Here is a 21250-nt window from a genome sequence, read left to right on the forward strand (position 1 = left end):
CATGGGGCTGGAGTGAGGGCGGAGAATGAAGTGAGAGGAGAGGAGGGCTTAGTCAGGGAAGGCTTCCTGGAGGAGATGTGCCTTCAATAAGGCTTTGAAGGTGGGGAGAGCAATTCAGGAGGTCTTTTCTAATTAATCAGCACTTAGAGCTTGGCACATAGTGCTTAACAAGTATTATTCAATAATTACATTATTAAATAAATTATTATTATTAATCTTGCATCTTCTACCCTATTCTGTGTCCGCTAAGCATTTGGGTACTCACCTCCCACTCCAGTTGTCCGGATGTACAGATCTTTGTACTCTTTCTTCCTCCTAACTGTAATTTATTGTAGCGTCTGTCTCCCCAGCTAGATTGTGAGCTCTGAGGGGACAGGAATCATCTCTACAAACCACCATATTCATTCATTCAATCGTATTTATTGAGTGCTTACTGTGTGCAGAGCACTGTACTAAGCACTTGGAAAGTACAGTTCAGCAATAGAGACAATCCCTGCCTACACCGGGCTTACAGTCTAGAGGGGGAGAGACAAACATCAGAACAAGTAAACAGGCATCAATATAAATAAATAGAATTATAGTTATATACATATATAAGTGCCTTTTCAGCTACTTAATACAGTACTCTGCATACGGTAAGCAATCAAAAAATACTTCTGTATGTGAGGTATACTGATCTCACAGACATTTACGTGTATGTAAATGCTGTGGGGTTGGAGTGAATATTAAAGTGCTCAAAGAATAGAGACCCAAGTGCATAAGAAACCCAGAAAGGAGGGAGAATAGGGTGGGGAAATGGGAGGTTAGTCAGGGCGGGCTTCTTGGAGGAGACTTGATTTTAGTTGGGCTTTGAAAACGGGGAGAGTGGTGATCTAACAGATATGAAGGGGGAAGGTGTTCCAGGCTGGAGGGAGGAAGCGAGCAAGGGGTTGGCAGTGAGACCGGTGAAATGGTGGTACAACGCATAGGTTGCTGTTAAAGGACTGCGGAGTGTGGGTTGAGTTGTTTTAAAAGACCAGCAAGGTCAGGCAGGAGGGGGTGATCTGATGCCGCTATTATTATCATTAACAATAATAATAATGATGATGGTATTTTTAAAGCACTTGCTATATGACAGGCACTCTACTAAGCCCTGGGGTGGATACAAATAAGTCAAGTTGGACAGAGTCCCTGTCTCTTGTGAGGCTCACAGTCTCAATCCCCATTTTACCAATGAGATAACTGAGTCACAGAGAAGTGACTTGCCCAAGGTCACATAAGAATAGTAATAATTTTTTAAAAAGCCGATGGTGAGGTGTTTGATGCGGAGGTGGGTGGGCGACCATTGGAAAATTCTGAAGAGTGGGGAGATGAGCAGGATGATTTTTTAGGGAAAAAAAAAATTCACGCACCCAACCCCTCTGCGTTCCCCGTGGGCAGACCAGTGGGGCCAGATGTGGCGGAAGACGGGGCAGGGTGGGTTGGGGGAAGGGAAGGTGCCCGGTTGTTTGGACAAAACCCGGGTGGCGGCTCCAGTCGTCTGGCTCTCCCCGCCGGCTTGGGCATAGTTTGCATTCTGGGGGGTGTGGGGATCTGCAGCACGGGATACCTCCAGCGTCCAGGCCCCGAGCTGCCCTCAGAGCACCCCGTCCTCCGGTGGGAGCCACCGGGAGCGGATGGAGGACGGGGTCTGGGCCCGGGGCCCCGGCTGGGAGAAAGCGGAGCGGCGTGCCATTCCAAGCCTCCCACGGCCACCCCCGTCCGCCCGCCGCCGCCATCCCCACAAGGGCCTTATTGTTCGGGCCTGAGCCGGGGCCTGCTGGGCTGGCACTCCAGCCGCCCCTGGGGGGAGGGTGCTTGGTGCCAGTGGGCCCCGCCAGGTCCCTGACTCACTCAGGGGCACGGTACCAGCCTGGAACCTGCAGTCAGCAGCAGCGTGGCCTCATAGATAGAGCCCAGGGCCTGGAAGTCAGAAGGACCTGGGTTCTTTTCCCAGCTTCGCCACTTGTCTGCTGTGTGACCTTGGGCAAGTCATTTCATTTCTCTGGGCCTCAGTTCCCTCATCTGAAAAGTGGGGATTAAGACTGTGAGCCCCATGTGGGACGGGGACTGTATCCAACTTGATTATCTTGCTCCCGGGTTTAGAACAGCGCTGGGCTCCTAGTAAGCGCATAACAGATACCATCATTATTAATTATGATTCTTATTATCCACCTCCCTTTACTATTGACCCAAACCACCAGCTGCTCCGTTTTGGGGATCCAGCTCCACTGCCGTCAGAGCACCTCTGGACTCTGAGCTGGGGGAATCCCTGGCCAAGAGGGCTTTGAGCGACAGGTGACAAGGTGATGGTCTCCAGGGCAAGCAAGGGTGGTTGAATGACAACCTTTATTCCACTATCATTATTGAGTGCTTAATGTGTGCAGAGCACTGTACTCAGCATGTAGGAAAGTGTGATAGACTTAATAATAATAATGTTGGTATTTGTTAAGCACTTACTATGTGCAGAGCACTGTTCTAGATACAGGGTAATCAGGTTGTCCCACGTGAGGCTCACAGTTAATCCCCATTTTACAGATGAGGGAACTGAGGCACCGAGAAGTGAAGTGATTTGCCCACAGTTACACAGCTGACAAGTGGCAGAGCGGGGATTCGAACCCATGACCTCTGACTCCCAAGCCCGGGATCTTTCCACTGAGCCATGCTGCTTGGTAGATATGACCCCTGCTTCCAGGGAGCTTACAGTCTAGCGGGGAAGAGAGACACTAAAATACAATTCAGATGCTGTGGGACTGAATATCAGCTGCTTAAAGGGGACTGATCCAAATGCATTGGTGACACAGAAGCGAAAGTGAGTAGGGGAAAATGAGGGCTATTCCCTAAGCACCTAGTCCACGCAGACACTCGGGATGCAAATAAAGTAAGCACTCGATGATGACGGCACTTGTTAAGCGCTTACTAGGTGCCAAGCACCGTTCTAAGCGCTGGGGTAGATACAACCTCATGAGGTTGTCCCATGTGGGGCTCACAGTCTTCATCCCCATTTTACAGATGAGCTAACAGAGGCCCAGAGAAGTGAAGTGACTTGCCCAAGGTCACACAGCAGACAAGTGACAGAGTCGGTATTAGAACCCACGTCCTCTGACTCCCAAGCCCGGGCTCTTTCCACTAAGCCACGCTGCTTCTCATTAATAAATACTATTACTCTTGTGATATTCCAATCACGTCTCCTCCCAAGGAGCCCTTGGTCAGTTCATCTCTAATCTCCTAGCATTGCACAGGACCAGGAGTCAGAAGCCCTGGATCCTGATCCCTCCTCTGTCAACTTGCCTGTTGTGTGACTTTGAACAAGTCATTTAACTTCTCTGGGCCTCAGTTTCCTCATCCGTAAAATGGGGATTCAATAACTGAGCCCTCCCTTCCCCCCACATTCCCCCTCCTCCCTCCCTCTGCTTTACCCCCTTCCCCTCCCCACAGCACTTGTATATATTTGTATATATTATTTATTACTCTATTTATTTTATTAATGAGGTGTATATATCTGATTCTATTTGTCTTGATAGTATGGATGCCTGACTACTTGTTTTGTTTTGTTGTCTGTCTCCCCCTTTTAGACTGTGAGCCCGTCGTTGGGCAGGGATTGTCTCTATCTGTTGCCAAATTGTACCTGCCAAGTGCTTAGTACAGTTCTCTGCACACAGTAAGTGCTCAATAAATACGATTGAATGATTGATTGATTGAATGAATGAATGAATACCCTGTTCTCTCTCCCCTCTAGACTGTGAGTCTTGTGTAGACTGTCTAGACGGTGAGTTCATTGTGGGCAGGGAATGTGTCTGATGTTATATTGTACTCTCACAAGCACTTAGTACAGTGCTTTGCATACGGCAAGTGCTCAAGAAATACAATTATAATATATATAATATTATATATAATAATAAGCCAGGGACTGCGTCTTATCTAATTGTGCTAAATCTACCCCAGATTTTGGCAGAGAAGTGCTTAACAAATACCACAATTATCATTATTCATTATTTCTATCCCCTCAACTGCCACTTCAGAACTTCCCTGCCACGTAAGTGCTTTTCACACCCTCTCTTAGCACTAATATACTTTTTTTGTCTATAACTTCCTCTAGTATGAAATTAATTTTAGCCTCTTTCTCTCCTACTAGATTGTAGGCTTCTTGAGGGCAGGAATCAGAGCTCCTATTGAAGAAGCCAAGCTGCTTCTCTATCATCCCAAGAGCTTAGAACAGTGTGCTGGGAGTCAGAAGGTCATAATAATAATAACAAGGATGATGATGGTACTTGTTAAGCACTCACTATGTGCCAAGCACTCTTCTAAGCGCTGGGGGAGATATAAAGTAATCAGGTTGTCCCACGTGGGGCTCACAGTCTCCATCCCCATTTTACAAGTGAGGGAACTGAGGCCCAGAGAAGTGAAGTGACTTGCCCCAGGTCACACAGCTGACAAATGGTGGAGCCGGAATAAGAACCCACGACCTCTGACTCCCAAACCCTGGCTCTTTCCACTGCTTCTTTAGGTCTAGGTCCTGGGTTAATGTTAATGTTGGTATTTGTTAAGCGCTTACTATGTGCAGAGCACTGTTCTAAGCGCTGGGGTAAACACAGGGGAATCAGGTTGTCCCCCGTGGGGCTCACAGTCTTAATCCCCATTTTACAGATGAGGTCACTGAGGCCCAGAGAAGTTAAGTGACTTGCCCACAGTCACACAGCTCTCATCCCGCCTCTGCCACTTGCCTGCTGTGTGACCTTGGGCAAGCCACCTCACTTCTCTGGGCCTCAGTGACCTCATCTGTAAAATGGGGATGAAGACCCTGAGCCTCACGTGGGACAGGAACTGTGTCCGTCCTGATTTGCTTGTGTCCAACCCCAGCGTTCAGCAGAGAGTCTGCACATAGGAAGCGATTAACAAATACCATTATTATTATTATTAATTACCTTAGTGGTTGGTACACTATACTGGGAGCCCCACGTGGGACAACCTGATCACCTTGTATCTACCCAGCACTTAGAACAGTGCTGGGCACATATTATTATTATTTTTATTATTATTACCCTATTTATTTTCTTAATGAGGTGTCCATCCCCTTGGTTCTATTTATCAGGATGATGTTTTTTGTCAGTCTGTCTCCCCCTTTTAGATTGTGAGCCCGTCGTTGGGCGGGGATGGTCTCTATTTTTGTTGCCCAATTGTCCATTCCAAGCGCTCAGTCCAGTGCTCTGCACCTAGTAAGCGCTCAATAAATACGATTGAATTAGTAATAATAATGTCCAGGCCAGTGGTAGAACCAGGATGCACCTAGTGCAAGCAGCGTGGCTCAGTGGAAAGAGCCCGGGCTTTGGAGTCAGGGGTCATGAGTTCGAATCCCAGCTCCGCCACTTGTCAGCTGGGTGACTGTGGGCAGGTCACTTCACTTCTCTGGGCCTCAGTTCCCTCATCTGTCAAATGGGGATGAAGATTGGGAGCCCCACGTGGGACCACCTGATTCTGCTGCGTCTACCCCAGCGCTTAGAGCAGTGCTCTGCACATAGTAAGCGCTTAACAAATCCCAACATTATTATTACTAGTGGAAAGAGCCCGGGCCTGGCAGTCCGAGGTCGTGGGTTCTAATTCCGCCTGCGCCCCTTAGCTGTGTGACCTTGGGCGAGTCACTGCACTGGGCCTCAGTGATCTCATCTGGAAAACGGGGCCGGAGACTGGGAGCCCCACGGGAGACAACCTCATCGCCTCCCCCCCCCCAGTGCTTAGATCAGTGCTGGGCACATGGTAGGCGCTGAACAAATGCCATTATGATGGTTATTATTGTTATCACCTCTAGATGGTGAGGTCGTCGTGGGCAGGGGCTATTTAGTGTGTTGGTGCGCTCTTCCAAGCGGAGGGTGAATAGGAATGAATGACTAGATGGGGTTGAGGGAGGAAGCGCCGCAGGGCTGGGCCGGGCTGGGCTGGGCCGGGCAGGTCTGAGCAGAGCACAGCCTCGGCTGGAGGAGGAGGAGGAGGAGGAGGAGGAGGAGGAAGAGGGTGCAGCGCAGGGTGCAGCGCAGGGTGCAGCGCAGGGTGCAGCGCAGGGTGCAGCGCAGGGTGCAGGGCGCCCGGCCCACCTGGAGTCCGGACTCCGGATTCCGGAGCGGAGCCGCGGCCCCCGCCCCAAACAACGGAGCCCGGAATCCGGAGCGGAGTCCGCAGCCTCCCGAGCGGAGCCGGAATCCGGAGCCCGGAGCCCGGAGTCCGGAACGGAGCCGGAGCGGAGCCCGGACCCCGGAGTCCGGACCGGAGCCCCAGCGGAGTCCGCAGCTCCAGGAGCGGAGCCCGCAGCTCCAGGAGCGGAGCCCGGAGCCCGGAGTCCGGAGCGGAGTCCGCAGCTCCAGAAGCAGAGTCCGCAGCGCCCGGAGTCCGGAGCCGGAGCGGGAGCCCGGAGCCCGGAGCGGAGGCGGAGCCGGAGCCACGCCCTCTGCAGGCGGAGGGCGGCAGCGGCGGCGGCGGCAGCCCCGCACCGGGGGCGGCACCGGACCCGGGACCGGACCCCCAGCCCCGCAGCCCCGCAGCCTCGCAGCCCGGGCGGACGGCATGGCGGGGCCCCGGGCCGCGCTGCAGGCCTGGTGCCGCCGCCAGTGCGAGGGCTACCAAGGCGTGGAGATCCGGGACCTGAGCGGCTCCTTCCGGGACGGCCTGGCCTTCTGCGCCATCCTGCACCGGCACCGGCCCGACTTGCTGTGAGTCCCGGGGACCGGGGACCGGGGGGGGGGGGGGCGGGGAGAGGGGCGAGCGCCGGCCAGACACCCCTCCCAAAGGGACAGCCCCCCCCGGTTCGGGGGATCCCCCACCCCCCGACGTCACAGGGACACCGACCCTCCCGGGGGGGGGATCACGGGGACAATGGGCCTCCCCGAGGGTCACGGGGTCACTGACCCTCCCCCGCCCAGAGGGAGCCATCGTCCACCCGCCCCGGCCCCCATTCATTCATTCGATAGTATGTACGGAGCGCTTACTCTGTGCAGAGCACTGGACTAAGCCCTTGGAATGGACTGTTCGGCCACAGATCGCCCCATCTGGCCCCGTGTGATAAGGGCAGTGATTGACCCCATCCCCTCCTGAAAGTCACAGGGAACCTGTAATAATGGTAATGATGATGGCGTTTGTTAAGCGCTTACTACGTGCCGGGCGCCCTGCTAAGCGCCGGGGTGGAGACGAGCAGATCGAGGTGGACACAGGCCCCGTCCCATGTGGGGCTCAGAGCCTCAAGCCTCATTTTCCGGGCGAGGTAACTGAGGCCCAGAGAAGTGAAGGTCACACAGCAGACAAGTGGCGGAGCCAGGATTAGAACCCATAACCTTCCGACTCTCGGGCCGTGCTGCTCTGTCTCTCTCACCCCTCTTAACACCCCTCCCGCCCCTTAACCCTAACCCATCCTCCCCTGCAATGTGACAGCGACAACTGTCACCCGCAGCAGTCGCTGAGTGGGGTGGACATTCCCCCCCACTTCTATTTCACCAATCCGATGTTATTTATCGAGCGCTTACTATGTGCGGGGCACTGTACTTTGCGCTTGGAAGAGTACAACGCAACAGAGGTAGCAGATCCTCTTGAGAATTTACAGCCTAGATTGTAACCGCCAAATCGGGTTGTGACCCATCGGTAAAGGGTGAATAAACATTTGGCGCTGGGAAGAGCAAGGGTGGGCACAGGCCCAGACGGGAGACTCTGGAGGCCTAAAGCCGATCTACCCCCTTGCCCCGGTTCCTACCCCTGGCGGGGTCGTAGATTCCCTAAACTGCTTGTCCTCCCTCCCCGTCTGGCCCCGTGAAACAGAGTCCGCGCCGTCCTGCCCGGCGGGTTATCTTGCGGCCGATGGTTTTGGTCGTTAATCATATCTGTTTTTTGCGTGGTTGTCTTCCTTGAGTGCCCAGCCCTCTCCTCGCATTCTTTTGCTACTTCTCCCAGGCAGGGGTTGGGAGAGGGCAGGACCTCACCACAGGACCTCTTGTGCCCCCAAGGATTAGAGGAGGAAACCGAGTGAGAGGGGTCCAAGGTCATCCGCAGACCCTTTTAGTAATAATAAGGATGGTTGTGGTATTTGTTAAGCGCTTACTATGTGCCAGGTACTCTACCAGGTGCTGGGGTGAGATCCAAGCAAATCGGTTTGGACACAGTCCCTGTCCCACGTAGTGCTCACAGTCTCAATCCCCATTTCACAGATGAGGGAACTGAGGCCCAGAGAATAATGTTGGTATTTGTTAAGCGCCTACTGCGTGCAGAGAGAGCACTGTTCTAAGCGCCGGAGTAGATTCAGGGGAGTGAGGTTGTCCCACGTGAGGCTCACAGTCTTCACCCCCATTTTACAGATGAGGGAACTGAGGCCCAGAGAAGTGAAGTGACTCGCCCAGGGTCACACAGCTGACATGTGGTGGAGCTGGGATTTGAACCCAGGTCCTGACTCCCAGGCTCGGGCTCTATCCACTAGGCTACTCTGCTTCTCTAGGTTAGGCAAAAGAACCCTGGTGACCTTCTCCCTACCTCTGGACTCTAATAATAGTAATACTACTAATAATAGTGTTGGTTAAGTGCCTTATGTTTGCCAAATACTGTACTAAGTGCTGAAGTAGAGACAAGATAATCAAATTGGACACAATTTTGTGCAGGAAGGAGAATAGGTTGATTATGCCCCTTTTATAGATGAGGAAACTGTGAAGTGACTCCCAAGCAGGTGCTCTTTCTTTTAGGCCACCCTATTTCCATTATCCTCTGGATCACTTTTCTTTTTTTCTTTTATTTTTTTAAATTTTAAAGGATATTTGTTAAGCATTTACAATGTGCCAGACACTGTTCTAAGCACTGATAATCAGGTTGGACACAGTCCATGTCCCTTATTGGGCTCCCAGTGTTATTCCCCATTTTGCAGGAGGGAATCGGGGCACAGAGAAGTGAAGTGACTTACCCAAGGTCACACAGCAGACAAGCGTTGAAACCGGGGTTAGAACCCAGGGGTTTCTGCCTTCTGCTCTATCCACTAGACAACACTGCTTGTCCAGAAATTCCCCAATGAATGATGACCCCGCTGAGTGTCCCAACATGGCCCGTGGCCTCTGGGGCCATCAGGAGGCCCTCTCGGAGCCAGGAGTGAAAAGTCAAAGGGGAACGGCTTTGATCTCCAAGGCCTCTTCTTTCCCAGATTCCCTTTTTAAAAAATGGCATTTGTTAAGCGGTATGTGGCAAGCCCTGTACCAACTGCTGGGGTAGCTACAAGAAAACCAGGTTGGACACAGTCCATGTCCTACATGGGACTCACAGTCTAAATCCCCGTTTTACAGATGAAGTAACGGAGACAAAGAGAAATAAAGTGACTTGCCTAAGGTCATACAGCAGACAAGTGGCAGAGTCAGAATTAGAATCCAGGTCCTTCTGACTCCCAGGCCCATATTCTAAGCTGTTTTGGGAGCAGCGTGTCTGAGAACTCAAAAAGACAGGACAGAGGTCTCAGAGGATTAAGAAAAGGAAAGAAGTCCATCTTTGACACCGGTGGGAAAGGCTGAGGAGAGTTTCCAGTCCCTGGGGCCATCTCGGAGCCCCTCCTGGTTGGAGGCAGTCCACTGCCCCCTCTCCCACAATCCTGAAACATAATAATAATGGTATTTGTTAAGCGCTTACTATGTGCCAAGCACTGTTCTAAGCACGGGGTGGGGGGGGGATACAAGGTGATCAGGTTGTCCCACGTGGGGCTCAGAGTCTTCATCCCCCTTTTACAGATAAGGTAACTGAGGCCCAGAGAAGTGAAGTGACTTGCCCAAAGTCACACAGCTGACAAGTGGCAGAGCCGGGATTAGAACCCATGACCTCCGACTCCCCAGCCCAGGCTCTTTCCACTGAGCCACGCAGCATGGCTTAGTGGGTAGAGCCGGGCCTGGAAGCCGGGAGGACTTTCATTTATTCATTCAATCTTATTTATTGAGTGCCTACTGTGTGCAAAACACTGTACTAAGGAAAAGCAGCCTGGTATAGTGGATAGAGTAGGGGCCTGGGTGTCAGGAGGTCATGGGTTCTAATCCTGAATCTGCCACTTATCTGCTATGTGACCTTGAGAGAGTTACTTTGCTTCTCTGGGCCTCAGTTCCCTCATCTGTAAAATGGGAATCGGGACTGTGAGCCCCACGTGGGTACAGTGCTCTGCACACAGTAAGTGCTCAATAAATACGACGGAATGAATGAATGACGGGACTGTGTCCAACCTAATTTGCTCGTATCTACCCCGGCACTTTAGTGCAGTGCCTGGCATGTAGGAAGCACTTAACAAATACCAAAATTATTATTACTAAGTGCTTGGGAGAGTATAATGCAATAATAACCAGGTACCCTCCCTGCCCACAATGAGTTTACAGTCTAGAGGGGGAGACAGGTAATAATATGAATAAATAACTAAATCCTAATTCATTCATTTAATCATGTTTACTGAGCACTTACTGTGTGCAGAGCACCGTACTAAGTGCTCGGGAGAGTTCAAAGAAGAATAAACAGTCACGTTCCTTGCCCACAAGGGGCTAATCCCAGCTCCCCCATTTGTCTGCTCTATGATTCTGGGCAAGTCACTCAATTTTTCTGCACCTTAGTTACTTCATCTGTAAAATGGGGATTAAGAGCGTGAACCCCATGCCGAAGTGGGACCCTGCCCAACTTGATTAGCCCGCGACTTGCCCAAGGTCACAGAGCAGACAAGTGGCAGAGCTGGGATCGGAACCCACCACGTTCCAACACCCAGGCTCGGCTCTGTCCCCTAGGCCATGCTGCACCAGCCCTTTAGTCCCAGGCGCAGAACACGGGCTCCCACTGCCAGGCCCGGGAAAGTGGTCCCGAGTTCCAGACCTCATCCCTCTGCACATAGTAAGCGCTCAATAAATACTATTGAATGAACGAATCCTCCATGTTAGAAAGCAGTGGCCACTTAGAGCCTTACAAGGGCATTGCCTGTCTAGGGAAGGGCTGTTAGCCCGGGGCCCGGGAGGGGAGGGCAGAGCTTGCCACCTCAGCCTGTTCCTGCCTCTGGTGCCCGGTGGTTGTGTGAGGGAGGAGGGAGGAATGGGAGGAGCCGGAGGAGGAGGATAAACCTCCTCAGAAACTGTAGCCGTCTCAAAAGTGCTCAGGGAAGATCAGCTCACCTCCTCCGAGAGGCCTTCCCGGACTGAGCTTCTTCTTTTCCCTCTGCTCCCTCCTCCTTCCCCCCTTCACTTCTCCTCAGCTAAGCCCCCTTTCCCTCTGCTCCTTCCCCTCCCCTCAGCACTGTGCTCATTTGTATATATTTTTATTACCCTATTTATTTTAATTAATTAATGTTCGTATTTGGTTAGTGCTTACTGTGTGCAGAGCACTGTTTTAAGCGCTGGGGTAGATACAAGGTAATGAGGTTGTCCCATGTGAGGCTCACAGTTAATCCCCATTTTACAGATGAGGTCACGGAGGCACTTGCCCACAGTCACACAGCTGACAAGTGGCAGAGCTGGGATTTGAACCCATGACCTCTGACTCCCAAGCCCAGGCTCTTGCCACAGAGCCACGTTGACGTGTAAATCCCCTTGATTCTATTTATCGTGATTATGTTGTCTTGTTTTTGTCCGTCTGTCTCCCCGATTTAGACCGTGAGCCCGTCATTGGGCAGGGTGGTCCCTGTATGTTGCCGAATTGTCCATTCCAAGCGCTTAGTCCAGTGCTCTGCATATAGTAAGCACTCAAATACTATTGAAATAAATACTATTGAATCAGGTGAAGATGAGGAGATAATAATAACGATGGTATTTGTTAAGCACTTACTATGGGCCAAACACTGTTCTAAACTCTGGAGCATTGTTCTAAGCACTGGAATAATAATGATGGCATTTGTTCAGCTTGTAGGCCTGGCTCATAGTAAGGGCTTAAAAAAGGCCATCGTTATTATTCCAGTGCTTAAAGCAATGCTCCAGAGCTTAGAACAGTGTTTTGCACATAGTAAGGGCTTAACAAGCAGTCATTTAGACTGTGAGCTCGTCATTGGGCAGGGATTGTTTCTCTCTGTTGCCGAATTGTCCATTCCAAGTGCTTAGTACAGTGCTCTGCACATAGTAAGCGCTCAATAAATACTATTGAATGAATGAACAAATACCATCATCATTATTATAATTATTACTAAGCGCTGGGGTGGATACAAGCAAATTGAGTTGGACATAGTGAGAAGCAGCATGGCGTAGTGGATAGAGCGCGGGCCTGGGAGTCTGAAGGTCATGGGTTCTAATCCCCGCTCTGCCACTTGTGCTGTGTGTGCTATGTGACCTTGGGCAAGTCACTTCATTCATTCATTCATTCAGTCGTACTTATTAAGCACTTACTGTGTGCCAAGGACTGTCCTAAGTGCTTGGGAGAGAAAAATACAACAGTAAACAATCTCTGCCCACAATGAGCTCACAGTCTAGTGGGAGGAGACCAATGTCAATACAAATAAATAAATAAAATTACGGATCGATACATACTGGGGAGAGCAAAAGGAGCAAGTTAGGACACCGCCGGAGGGAGCGGGCCTCAGTTTCCTCAACTGTAAAATGGAGGCTGAGACTGTGAGCCCCACATGGGACAGAGACTGTGTCCAACCTGATTTGCTTGTATCCACCCCAGTGCTTAGTACAGTGGTCGATACATAGTAAGCGCTTAACAAATACCACAATTATTAGTATTGGTATTATTATCAGGTTCTGGATATTGAGGATTTTTATCACCCAGGTCATCGAGGATTTTGACACTCTCTAAAGATCTGGTTAGGCAGGAGTCGAGTTCCCCCTGACTGCTGTGTAATCCCATAGGGGGATTACACAGAGACGGAAACTGCCAGGGGGATCATTGGGTGTCGGGTGCCGCCACCTCCCAGAAAAATCTTTTCCTAGCAAGTGTCCCTCTTCTGTCGGTCAGCCAGTTGCATTTATTGAGTGCTTACTGTGTGCAGAGCACTGTACTAAGTGACTGTGAGAGTACAGTATAGCAATAAGCAGACCCATCCCCTGGCTACAGTGAGTTTATAGTGTAGAAGGGGAGACAGATTAATATAAATGCGGAAATTACGGGCATGCGCATAAGCGCTGTGGGACTGGGATGGGGTGTGAATAAAGGGAGCAAGTCAGGGCAGTGCAGAAGGGAGTGGGAGAAGAGGAAAGGAGGACTTAGTCAGGGAAGGCCTCTTGGAGGAGGTGTGCCTTCCATAACGCTTTGAAATGGGGGAGAGTCATTGTCGGATATGGGGAGGAAGGACAGAGGCAGGACGTGGGCGAGAGGTCGGCGGCGAGATAGATGAGATCGAGGTACAGTGGGAAGGTGGGCTTTAGGGGAGCAAAATGTGTGGGTTCTCCTATCCAAGGCTTCCTGCTCTGTGGGGGCTAGGGCTGGAAATTGAGGTTGGGGGCAAGGGGCTGGGTTTTCCTGAGGGTTTTGCGGGGGAAGAAGAGAGAGGAGAGAGAGTGAACTGGGGTCACTTCCCTTATCACCAGTCATCATTACATTTGTCTGAAAGGGTGCTGGGAGGCCTTCCAAGGGAGGGGAGGAGCGAGAGTCAGGTCACCTGGGCGCTAATCTCAGTCTCTGGCTTGTGGTCTGACTTTGGGTGGTTCCCAACTTCCCTTCAGGCCTCGGTTTCCCCATCTGCTCAGTGGACAGACTAATCCCTCGCCTCTGACTCCCTTTCCCGGAATGGGGTGGAGGTTGAATGAGCTAATGTCTGTGGAGCACTCTGACGTCCCCGTGACAGGAGTCGAAGAGCCGAGGTGAAAGGCTGAGAGAATTCCGCCCTGATCATCCCTCTCCCCCTTTCCCTCTTTCCTTCCTCCCTCCCCCGGACCCTTCTGAATTGCCGGTGGGGTTCCCCTCCCTCCCCTCCTGCCCTTGTCTCTTCCAGAGATTTTGATTCCCTCTCCAAGGACAATGTGTATGAGAACAACCGCCTGGTGAGTGAGTTCCCAGAGGCCTTGGGGAGGGGCGCGCGGGGTGGAGCTCAGAGCTCGGGACAGGCCGGGTTTGAGCAAGGAGACCGACCCAGGCTCAGGCCGGGATAAAGTGACCTCTCTTCCATTGGGCCTCCTTGGCAGGAAGGGGACTGATGGGTCCGTTGTGCGGTTGTGCCCACCAGGGCGGAAAGCCCGAGTGCCCATCCTGCAGCGCAGACCATGGCACGTGTGAAGCAAGTGCTGCTCCTTCCTGCCAAAAGAAAACCCCTGTGGAGTTTGGCTGGGGCCGCCATCCCAATTTCGGTCCACGCAGGATTCTTGGGGAGCTGGGGATGCCTAGGGAGATGGGTCGTGGGGGGCCCTTGTCGGAAGTTCAGGCCTCCTTCAAGGTTGGCAGCCGGGCCTCTTGGGGACTGCGGATGGTCTCCAGCCAAGGGTGAGGCCCTACTTCGCCTACAGATCCCTGCGGTGCCAGCACGGCTCCTGCCGCTTCGTCCGTCTCCACGCTCCCCCTTCCCTCTCCCCCCGCCAAGTTTCCATCCCCCTGTCTCGTGGGGCTCGTCTGGTGCCAGGGAGACCAGGCCCCCGCATTCCGCCCGCAGCCTAATAGGTAGCGCTGGAATGTGCCTACAAACCCCCCGTGGCTGCTCAGGGAAGGCAAACAGCCATCGGGCACAGCTGCGGCTGGGGTGGGGGTGGGGGGGGTCTGGGGCGGGGCCAGGGTGGGGAGCTGGGGTGGGGCCGGGCTGAGCAGAGGCAGGAGCCAGCCTGGGCCGCTTCGGCAAAGCCCGGCTCGCCCATCCAGGCGAGCTGGGCCTGCCGCAGGGGCAGAGGGCGAGCAGGGAAGCGTCCCCGAGATGGGCCTCTCCTCCCGTCCCCTGCCCGGATTGGGTCTCGTGTGACTGAGGTAACCACCTCAGCCTCTCGCTGAGCCCCCCTCGCCCCCTCCGTCCCGGCCCCCCGCAGGCTTTCGAGGTGGCGGAGCGGGAGCTGGGGATCCCCGCCCTCCTGGACCCCAACGACATGGTCTCCATGAGCATCCCTGACTGCCTCAGCGTCATGACCTATGTGTCTCAGTACTACAACCACTTTTCCAGCCCCAACCGAGGTGAGAGTCCCCCCGCCCCCCCCTCCACACCCCTCCCAGCTGCGAAATCCAGGAGGGCCTCTACTTGGGAGACCGACGGGGAACGGGACGGGTGCCCAGCCATCGGGAAGAAGGGCCGGCCCGGGCCCTCCCCGAACACCCTCTGCCTCAGGAGGTTTTGGTGGAATATATTTCCTTCTTCCTGGAAGAGGGTCCACCTCTTCCTGTCTGCGCCCCGCGTTCCCGCCCTGCTGGTCCCCAGATCCCTCCCTCCACCTCCCTTGTTGGAATGAAGGTGGTTCAGTCAGTCAGTCGTATTTATTGGGCACTTACCGTGTGCAGGGAATTATACTAAGCGTTTGGGAGAGTGCAATATAACAATAAACAGACACATTCCCTGCCCACAATGAGCTTATAATAATAATAATAATGATGGAATTTGTTAAGCGCTTACTCTGTGCCAAGCACTGTTCTAAGTGCTGGGGGGATACAAGGTAATCACGTTGTCCCACGTGGGGCTCACAGTCTTCATCCCCGTTTTACAGATGAGGGAACTGAGGAACAGAGAAGTAAAGTGACTTGCCCAAAGTCGCACAGCTGACAAGTGGCGGAGCCGGGATTAGAACCCCCGACCTCTGACTCTCAAGCCCGGGCTCTTTCCACTGAGCCACGCTGCTTCTCTAGCTTAGCTTATAGTCTTCTTTATTTTATGGTCTAGAGGGGAAGACAGATGTTAATAGAAATAAATGGTGAGGTGGAGGGGCCTGGATTGGGCAGGGCGGGGGGGGCGTCGTTCGGGTTTGTTGATTGTGCTTCTGGATCTGCTCCCTCCTGGGTTTGCCTGTCATCCTGCGGCCTAGACGGGGGCTGTGAGCAGGAAGAACGCAGGAAGAACGTGCTCTTTGACCCCTTAGGGCAGGTGTAGCCACACAGCCCTCTTTCTTAGGTCCCCAAATCAGTCTCTCCTCTCCCTCCCCAAATGCTCTCTCTGATAGGGTAGAGAAAATCATAAGTCTTCCCTTAAGGGCAGCCGACAAGATCTGGGATCTTTGTCCACTCCCCCCACCCCTAATAATAATAATTATGATACTCGCTGAACGCTCACTATGGGCCAAGCGCCTTTCTAAGCGCTGGGGTAGTTACACGTGGGCCTAACACTCTTAATCCCCATTTTACAGATGAGGTAACGGAGGCCCAGAGAAGTGAGTGACCGGCTCAAGGTCACGCAGCAGACGTGTGGCGGAGCCGGGATTAGAACCCAGGTCCTTCTGACTCCCAAGCCCGGGCTCTGGCCGTTAAGTCACGCTGCTTCTCTCCCAGAATGCCCAGCTCTGTCCCCAGCCTTTCTAATTCCAATCCACCCTTCTGCCCCTGCCCCTCGTAGCTCCCAGGAGATCCCTCCGAGATATTCCCCCCCAACCCTGACCCAATTCCCCAAACTCCAGGTTCTTGCTTCCCTGACAGAATTTGGCCCGAGTCCCACGCCTCTCGGGCAACCTGTTCCTCGGGCCTTTTCCTGCTCGGGCAGCTCACCCATTCCTCCCTTTCCCTGCTCTCCGCCCCCCATCTCTCCCCAGCTGAGTCTCCTTCACCGCCCAAACGGCCGGCAGCCCCCGCGTCTTCCCCACCTCCCGCTCCCACGAAGGCAGAGTCGGGGCCTGATGCCCCTGTGCAGGTAGGAGGGTCCAGCGGCCTCTCCCCTTCCAGGCTCTGGCAGAGAGATTTGAGGCCTGTGGGTGGAGGGGACTCACTTTCCAGGGAGCAGCGTGGCATGCGGTGGAAATGGGGGCGGCTCCCGCTGCTGAAATGGGCTGGGGGCGGGAATGGGCCGTGCTCTCCCTGCAGGGGACGGGGTTGTGGGAGGGGAAGGGGTAGCTTCGCTCTGATGCGCAAGGATGGGGGTACCCGGTGGAGGTCAACTGCCGTCTCTCCTCAGGATGAGGATGAAGCAGTGGCGGCGGCCGAACAGGCCCCCCGTGGCACCCCCGGGGACGCCCCCAGCAGCTCCTGTGCCATCTGCCACCAGCACGTTCACCTAGTGCAGCGCTACCTGGCCGAGGGCAAGCTGTACCACCGCCAGTGCTTCAGGTCAGGCCGGGCCGGGGGGCCCTACACCGGGGGACCCTGGTCCGAGGCTCAAGGGTTGGGCGGCCTTGGTGTGGGGGCTCGGGGATGGAGGGGGGTGGAAGGAGATCTCGATTAGGGGTTGGGGGGCCCAGGTGTAGGGTTCAGGGATGGGGGTCCTGGATCAGGGATGGGGGTCCTGGACCAGGGCTAGGGGGTGGAGGGTGTGGTTGCCCTCTTCTTGGGGTCAGGGATCTTTGGCCCCCGCTGCCCCAGCAGCTCAACTTCAATTTAGAGCCAACTTTTCTTTCTAAACTTGAATTAGGCTTACCCTGTGCAGAGCACTGTACTGAGTGCTTGGGAGAGTGCAGTATAACAGACACATTCCCTGCCCACGACGAGCTTACAGTCAGCTCTTAGTACAGTGCCTGGAACATAGTAAGCGCTTAACAAATACCATAATTATTATTATTAGGGGATGAGCTTATGGTCCTTCATTCATTCAGTCGTATTTATCGAGCTCTTACTGTGCAGCACTAAGCACATGAGAGAGTACGATATAACAATATAACTAACACATTCCCTGCCCGCAACAAGCTCACAGTCCCACTCATTCATTCAGCCGTATTTGTTGAGTGCTTACTATGTGCAGAGCACTGTACTAAGCGCTTGGAATGTACAGTTCGACAACAGATAGAGACAATCCCCACCCACTCCGCTCCTCCCTCCCCTCCTCCCAGCCGGACTCACCACACACCTCTCCGTCTCTCTGGCAGGTGTAAGGAGTGCTCGAGCACCCTGCTGCCCGGAGCCTACAAGAGCGGGCCGGAAGCGGGGACCTTTGTCTGCACCCAGCACCGGGGCAGGCTGGGCAAGAGTGTCCGGGCGGAGGGCAGGCCCGCCGGGAACCCCCCCGGCCCCAGGCAGAGCGCTGAGGCTGGCGTCGCCAGCGTGGGAGAGGATGCCCCCGTCTCGGGCCGAGATCGGATCCGCCCGGTTGCCGGAGGCCCGGCGGAGAGACTGCAGCTCAGCCCCGACTCCCGGCCCCAGACCCCGCCCAAGCCCCCGCTCCCCGCCAAGCCCCTGGATCTGCCCAGCACCCCCGCCGGCCGCCCAACCCCGGCTCCGAGGAGGAGCGTGGACGCAACCAGCCCGTCCCCTGGAGTCCAGCCCGTCCCCCGGCCCAGGATCCATGGGCTGGGGGAGAGCTCTGGAGAGCTCGGGTCCAGCCTGGTGAATGGTGAGTTAATAATAACAATAATGATGGCGTTCGTTAAGCGCTTACTATGTGCAAAGCTGGGGTAGATACAAGGTAATCAGGGTGTCCCACATAGGGCTCACGGACTTCATCCCCATTTTACAGAGGAGGGACCTGAGGCCCAGAGAAGTTAAGTGAGCTGCCCAAAGTTAACACAGCTGACATGTGGCAGAAGGGGGATTAGAACCCACGGCCTCTGACTCTAAAGCCCGGTCTCTTTCCACTAAGCCACGCAGCTTCTCCAGGCGTGGCAAGGGTGGCCTCTGGGGTAGGAGGGGCGGCAGGGCCCCTAATGTATTCATATTAATGCCTGTCTCCCTCTCTAAGCTCGTTATGGGCAGGAAACGTGTCTGCTAATTCTGTCGTGTTGTACTCTCCCGGGCGCTTAGTAGAGTGCTCTGCATATAGTAAGCGCTCGATAAATACAATCGATTGGTTTCAGGATTGTGGGGGAGGGGACGGTGGGCTGTGTTGGGCCAGGTGGCCCCTTTCCCACCGGTGTCACGGTTGTAGGGAGGCTGGGTGGCCGGGGGACGGCCGCGGGAAACAGCAGGCGAAGGCCCAGTCAGCTCCCCGATTCCCTCCCTGCCCTTTTGAGGCCGCCCGCCCCCCGCCTATTCCTGAGGATTAGTTATGTCCGGCAGTTTGGTCTAAAGAAGGCCAAGGTGGTTGTTTCGCAAGTGGCGGGAAGCTGATGGATGGAACCATTTCTCCTAATATCTTCCCGGGGACTTCCTTTCTCCCTTTCTCCAAGATGGGCTTCTTTTCCCTTTCCTAATCCTCGGAGACCTTTGTCCTGCCTTTTGGAGTTCTCAGACACTCTGCTTCCAAACCAGCCTAGTGGATAGAGCATGGGCCTGGGAGTCAGAAGGACCTGGATTCTAATTCTGACTCTGCCACTTCTCTGCTCTGTGACCTTGGGCAAGTCATTTTACTTCTTTCTCTCAGTTCCCTCCTCTGTAAAATGGGGATTCACACTGTGAGCCCCATGGGGGACAGGGACCGAGTCCAACCTGATTAGCATGCATCTACCCCAGTGTTTAGTACGGTGCTTAGCACATAGTAAGTGCTTAACAGAAAAAGAAAAAAGTATGGCTTAGTGGCCCAGGGTCCAGGAGGCAGGCAACCTTCTGGGTTATAGTCCCAGCTCTGCCCCTTGCCTGCTGAGAGACCTGGGGGTAGTCACTTCACTGGGCCTCAGTTTCCTCATCTTTATAAATCTCCTCACCATCAGCTTAAAAGTGCTCAGTTAACTTGCCTCCTCCTACCTTATTTCCCTGACTTTCTACTACAATCCAGTCTGCGCATTTCACTCCTCTCATGCCAACCTGTGTACTGTACCTCAGTCTCATCTATCTCACCCGCTAACCTCTTGTCTCTGTTCTCTCTCTGGCCTGGAACTCCCTCCCCTTCATATCCGACAGACCACTGCTCTCCCCATCTTGAAAGCCATATTAGAGAAGCAGTGTGGCTTAGTGGAAAGAGCACGGGGTTGGGAGTCAGAGGTTGTGGGTTGTCATCCCGGCTCCGCCACTTGTCAGCTGTGTGACTTTGAGCAAGTCACGTAACCTATCTGAACCTAGGTTACCTCATCTGTAAAACGGGGATTAAGACTGTGGGCCCCACGTGGGACAACCTGATTACCTTGTATCCACCCCAGCATTTAGAAGAGTGCTTGGCCCATAGTAAGCGTTTAACAAATGCCATCGTTATCATATTAAAATCACATCCCCACGAAGCCTGCCCTGACTAAACCCTCATTTCCCCTATTCCCTATCTCTTTTGCACTGTCTGTGTACTTGGATCTGTACCCTTTAAGCACTTGATATTCATTCATTCATTCAAATGTATTTATTGAGCACTTACTTTCATTCAGTCGTATTTATTGAGCACTTATTGGGTCCGGAGCAGTGTACTAAAGGCTTGGGAGACTACAGTATGACAAAAAATAGACACAGTCCCTGCCCACAACAAACTTTATATTCACAGCACTCTCAGCCCCAAAGCATTTATGTACATATCCCTAATTTATTTTATGGTCCGTTTCTCTGTCTAGACTGTAAACTCTCTGTGGACAGAAAGTGTGTCAACTAATTCTGTTTTTTTGTACTCTCCCAAGCGTTTAGCACAGTGTACTGCACACAATAAGTGCTCAGTAAATCCCAATGATGATCATCTGTAAAATGAGGATGAAATCTGTTCTTACTCCCCCTTGGATTGCAAACCCCATGTGGGACAGGGATTGGGTCCAACCTGATTGTCTTTTCTCTGTCCCAGGGCCTAGCACAGCGCTTGGCACATACTAAGTGCTTAACAAATACAGTTATTATTATTGCAACTAGTGGCATTACAATAATAATACAAATAACAACAATAATCATTAGGGTATGTGTTAAACCCTTGTTATGTGCCAAGCTCTGTGCTAGACACTGGGATAGATACAAGATAATCAGGTCTGAAACAGTCTTTCTCCAACATGGGGCTCACAACCTAAAGGAGCAGGAGAACTGGTACTTCATCCTCATTTTACAGAAGGGGCAACTGAGGCACAGAGCAGACAAGTGACTTTCCTTTGGAAAGAAGGCTTTTTTCAATTGGGTGTATTCCAGCAAAGTTACCTTGTAAGGTTACCAAGGCAACCTTGACAGGAAGAAGCAGCGTGGCCTAGTGGATAGAATACGGGGCTGGGAATCAGAAGAACCTGGGTTCTGATCCTGGTTCTGCCACTTGTCTTCTGTGTGACCCTGGGCAAGTCACTTCACTTTTATGTACCTCAGTTACCTCAGCTGTAAAACGGGGATTGAGACTGTGAGCCCCACGTGGAACGTGGACTGTGTCCAACCTGATTAATTTGTCTCTGCCCCAGTGCTTAGTACACAGTACTTAGCA

General features: G+C 53.1%; 1 protein-coding gene across 1 annotated transcript in view; it reads left to right on the forward strand.

Annotated features, from left to right (window-relative positions):
• Nucleotides 1-6500: 6500 nt before the first annotated feature.
• Nucleotides 6501-21250, forward strand: part of MICALL1 (MICAL like 1) — a 28974-nt gene continuing 14224 nt past the window's right edge. Inside the window, exons 1-6 of the mRNA XM_029079375.2 lie at nt 6501-6719; nt 13904-13952; nt 14919-15060; nt 16617-16714; nt 16976-17127; nt 17880-18343. Of these exons, the coding sequence (XP_028935208.1) occupies nt 6574-6719; nt 13904-13952; nt 14919-15060; nt 16617-16714; nt 16976-17127; nt 17880-18343 (1051 nt within the window). The 5' untranslated portion in view covers nt 6501-6573. The remainder of the gene's footprint in view (nt 6720-13903; nt 13953-14918; nt 15061-16616; nt 16715-16975; nt 17128-17879; nt 18344-21250) is intronic.

The sequence above is a fragment of the Ornithorhynchus anatinus genome, chromosome 14 (genome assembly GCF_004115215.2).
Source record: "Ornithorhynchus anatinus isolate Pmale09 chromosome 14, mOrnAna1.pri.v4, whole genome shotgun sequence".
Lineage (NCBI taxonomy): Eukaryota > Metazoa > Chordata > Mammalia > Monotremata > Ornithorhynchidae > Ornithorhynchus > Ornithorhynchus anatinus.